The sequence below is a fragment of the Gavialis gangeticus genome, unplaced genomic scaffold (genome assembly GCF_001723915.1).
Source record: "Gavialis gangeticus isolate Ggan-Ray unplaced genomic scaffold, GavGan_comp1, whole genome shotgun sequence".
NCBI lineage: Eukaryota > Metazoa > Chordata > Crocodylia > Gavialidae > Gavialis > Gavialis gangeticus.
The window spans coordinates 42,344,641-42,347,668 of record NW_017729025.1 but is presented as its reverse complement, the minus strand read 5'-3'; the positions used below and the strand labels follow the sequence as shown (position 1 = coordinate 42,347,668).

General features: G+C 37.4%; 1 protein-coding gene across 1 annotated transcript in view; it reads right to left on the bottom strand.

The window, feature by feature from the left end:
• EML5 (echinoderm microtubule associated protein like 5) overlaps positions 1-3,028 on the bottom strand; it is a 293,292-nt gene that overhangs the window by 33,654 nt on the left and 256,610 nt on the right. Inside the window, exon 31 of the mRNA XM_019518682.1 lies at positions 2,132-2,152. Within this exon, the coding sequence (XP_019374227.1) occupies positions 2,132-2,152 (21 nt within the window). The remainder of the gene's footprint in view (positions 1-2,131; positions 2,153-3,028) is intronic.

Sequence of the window (3,028 nt, the reverse complement as noted above, 5' to 3'; positions counted from 1 at the left end):
GGAAAAATGCGAGAGGCTATGTGTGTGGATGACATTTTATTGGACCAACTGTAGAGCTAAGAAAGACAAAGACAAGCTTTCAGGTATCAGTGCCTTTCATCAGGTTTCCAAGATTGATGCAGATACATTAGGCCTAAAGAGTAAATGAAACAAAGGCTTATGTAAAACTCCCTATTGTAAATAAAAACAGGATACAAGAGAACTTATCAGGTTGCCAACAGATAAGAGAGATGCATTAAAAACCTGGTAAGTGGGACAGCAAGACAGTTTAGAAGGGTCATTATCACCTGTGAAGTGCAGAGATTAGTAAATATCACCATAGATTATAATGGGCCATGAAATCATTACCATGTTAATTCTGGGGTTCTTGTTGTCCAACAGCCTAATTACTTTGTTCACAGGCTTGTCTTTTGAAAGTTTCCCTGGAGCATGAAAACTGCAAGGTCAGACTGGAAGTGTTTCTTTCTGTGAAAAATGTTCTGGCTGTGTTCTAGTGCCTCTGTCCATTATCTTTTTTCTGTGATCATTCATTCTGGTGCTTAGTTCTTGTCTGATTTCACCCATATAGTTTCCATCAGGGCATTTGGTGCACTGAAATCCTTGCCTCTTGCAATCTGTGTCTAGAATAATGAGGCCTCAATCCAGACTGCATGTGAGATTTTTTTTTTTAATGTCCTTATAATTCAAGCGTCCACATCTACTTGAAAATCAATAATAATCTCCACAAAAGGTGAAACTTTGCTCACAAAGCAGTCAGGCTTATCTAAGGGTGGAAATAGATGTTACCCTTCCTCACCGTTAAGCTGCTGAGCAAACAGATATCCATACCCCTTGTCACACCATGAATGCCCAAAATTTGTCGCTGTGCCAGAGATGGTAATAGATTGTAAAACTTTTTAGCGACGGATATCTGTTTGCTTTTGTGACAGGAGAATGCAGGCAGCATAGAGCTACCCACGCTCTCCAGCCACTCTGGGCAGGTACTTTGGAGGCTTGCAGGGCCCAATCCTGTGCACCCTGAGAATTCCTAGGCAGTATTGGGCCTCAAGTCCCTGGAGCTCCTGCCTGGCTTTCACCTCTTACAGAGAATATAATGTGGTTCCAGAAACTATATAGGTTTATTTAAAATATTTAAAATATTAATATTTTTAAAATATTAAAAAAATAGAGTAGTTCTATGGGGAAGATGGAAGAGAAAGAGTTGTTCCCAGGCAGAAGCGGCTGGAGTTACTTATATGCAGCAGTAGAGAAGCTCCCCCTGAACTCCTAAGCACAAATACCTTATGGTTGCCTTTTACACAGGAGATATGAGTGGGGGGAAAAGCTCCTTTGTGTTTTTCCTTCCAGCCCCAGAACCACCATAATTTGACATATCCCAAAAAGTCAACATACATTGTAAAGTTTCACCATGCCTCTGCACAGTGAAATGTTTTTAGTAAAACATAAAAAGTATCAGATTCAGTGTGTACACATGAACATACATTTATGCATCTCTGTGTCAGATGTATGACAAACAACATTACAATGACTGCCCGACAATGAATGCACTCACACATAATGGTGATGGATCTTTAAGATCACAGTTAAACATTTTTTAATTAAAAATAGCTCAGTCAAGACTGTCAAAAGACCCAAAATGATGCATCACAAAATTGAACTGACATCACAATCATTTTGGATCACTGGGAGTATTTGCAAGACAATCATACAGTAGATGTAAAGGGTGATTGCTTTATTCACTCAGTCACCTAGGCCTCCTCAGTTGAATTATATAAAATAAATGCTAGCTGTCAGCCCCAATAACTTCTGTCAAAACTGCACGCCTGTACAGGTATGCTACAGTAGCAATATGGTGTTAGAAATAGTTTATCACTGGGCAGCAAGGAGGGAATATATTTCAGCAAAACAGCTTTAACATTTTTAGCAGATTGATTTTTGGTAAAAGAAATGTTCTACTCTTACATTTTACTGAACTATTGTAGGTTATGTTCAGTACTGAGGTAATACTATGATTGATATAGGATTTTAATAGGCTTCAGATATTTTCACATAACTTATTGCTCTACAATGTTGTAGAAGACTACTAAAAGCCTAATTATACCTGAAGATGTTAAAATTTTATTTCCCTTACCTGACATATCTGCTGAGTCTCCTGTAATGGAAAAGCAGCAGAAAAATAATTAGACCAAGAATAAAATACGTGCTAAAGAAATATATGCTACATAAAGCGTAATTTCTTAACACACACCTTGAGGTCATCTCTTTGTATTACTGCAGCCCCAATACTGCTATTATCATTAAAGTTGAACTAATAATTATTGATGTTTAGTGTGTAAGTGTTTAAAGTCACGTCATAAAATACATATTACTAGGTTTAATATTTTGTGTTCAATTGTTTGATCATTTTGAGTTACAGAATATGAAAATGTCACTGGGTTTATATTCAGCTCTTTTTTGGCTAAATTTCTAAATGAGAAGCATATTTTTCATGTTTCTGGCATGAAAAAAGACCAATTGCCATTTGGACACTAATAAAACTTGGGATTGGGTATTGATAAGCAGCCTGATCCTAAAAAGTGTGGACTACCCTCAACTCCCATATGTCAGTAGAAAGGGTGAATTATCAGCATTATAAAGGATGTAACCCAAATTAGAGAAATAGCTAGGTATTTTGCATGATATTGATGATGATAAATTCATACAGTATATAGAAACTGATCTCAAATTTATTTCAAATGCAATTTACAAAGACTCCACTATGATACCACTGAAACTTGAAAATCCATTAAAATAATGTTTCTGCAAATCTTTGTAGACTGCATTATGTTGAAACTATATTGATTCAAGTTTCATAGTTTCTAGGGTCGGAAGGGACCTGAGCAGATCATCTAGTCCAACCCCCTGCCATGGCAGGAAAGAGTACTGGGGTCAAACAACCCCAGCAAGGTGTTTATCTAACCTCCTCTTAAAAACCCCCAGGGTAGGAGCCTGCACCACTTCTCTTGGAAGTTGGTTCCAGATCCTAGCC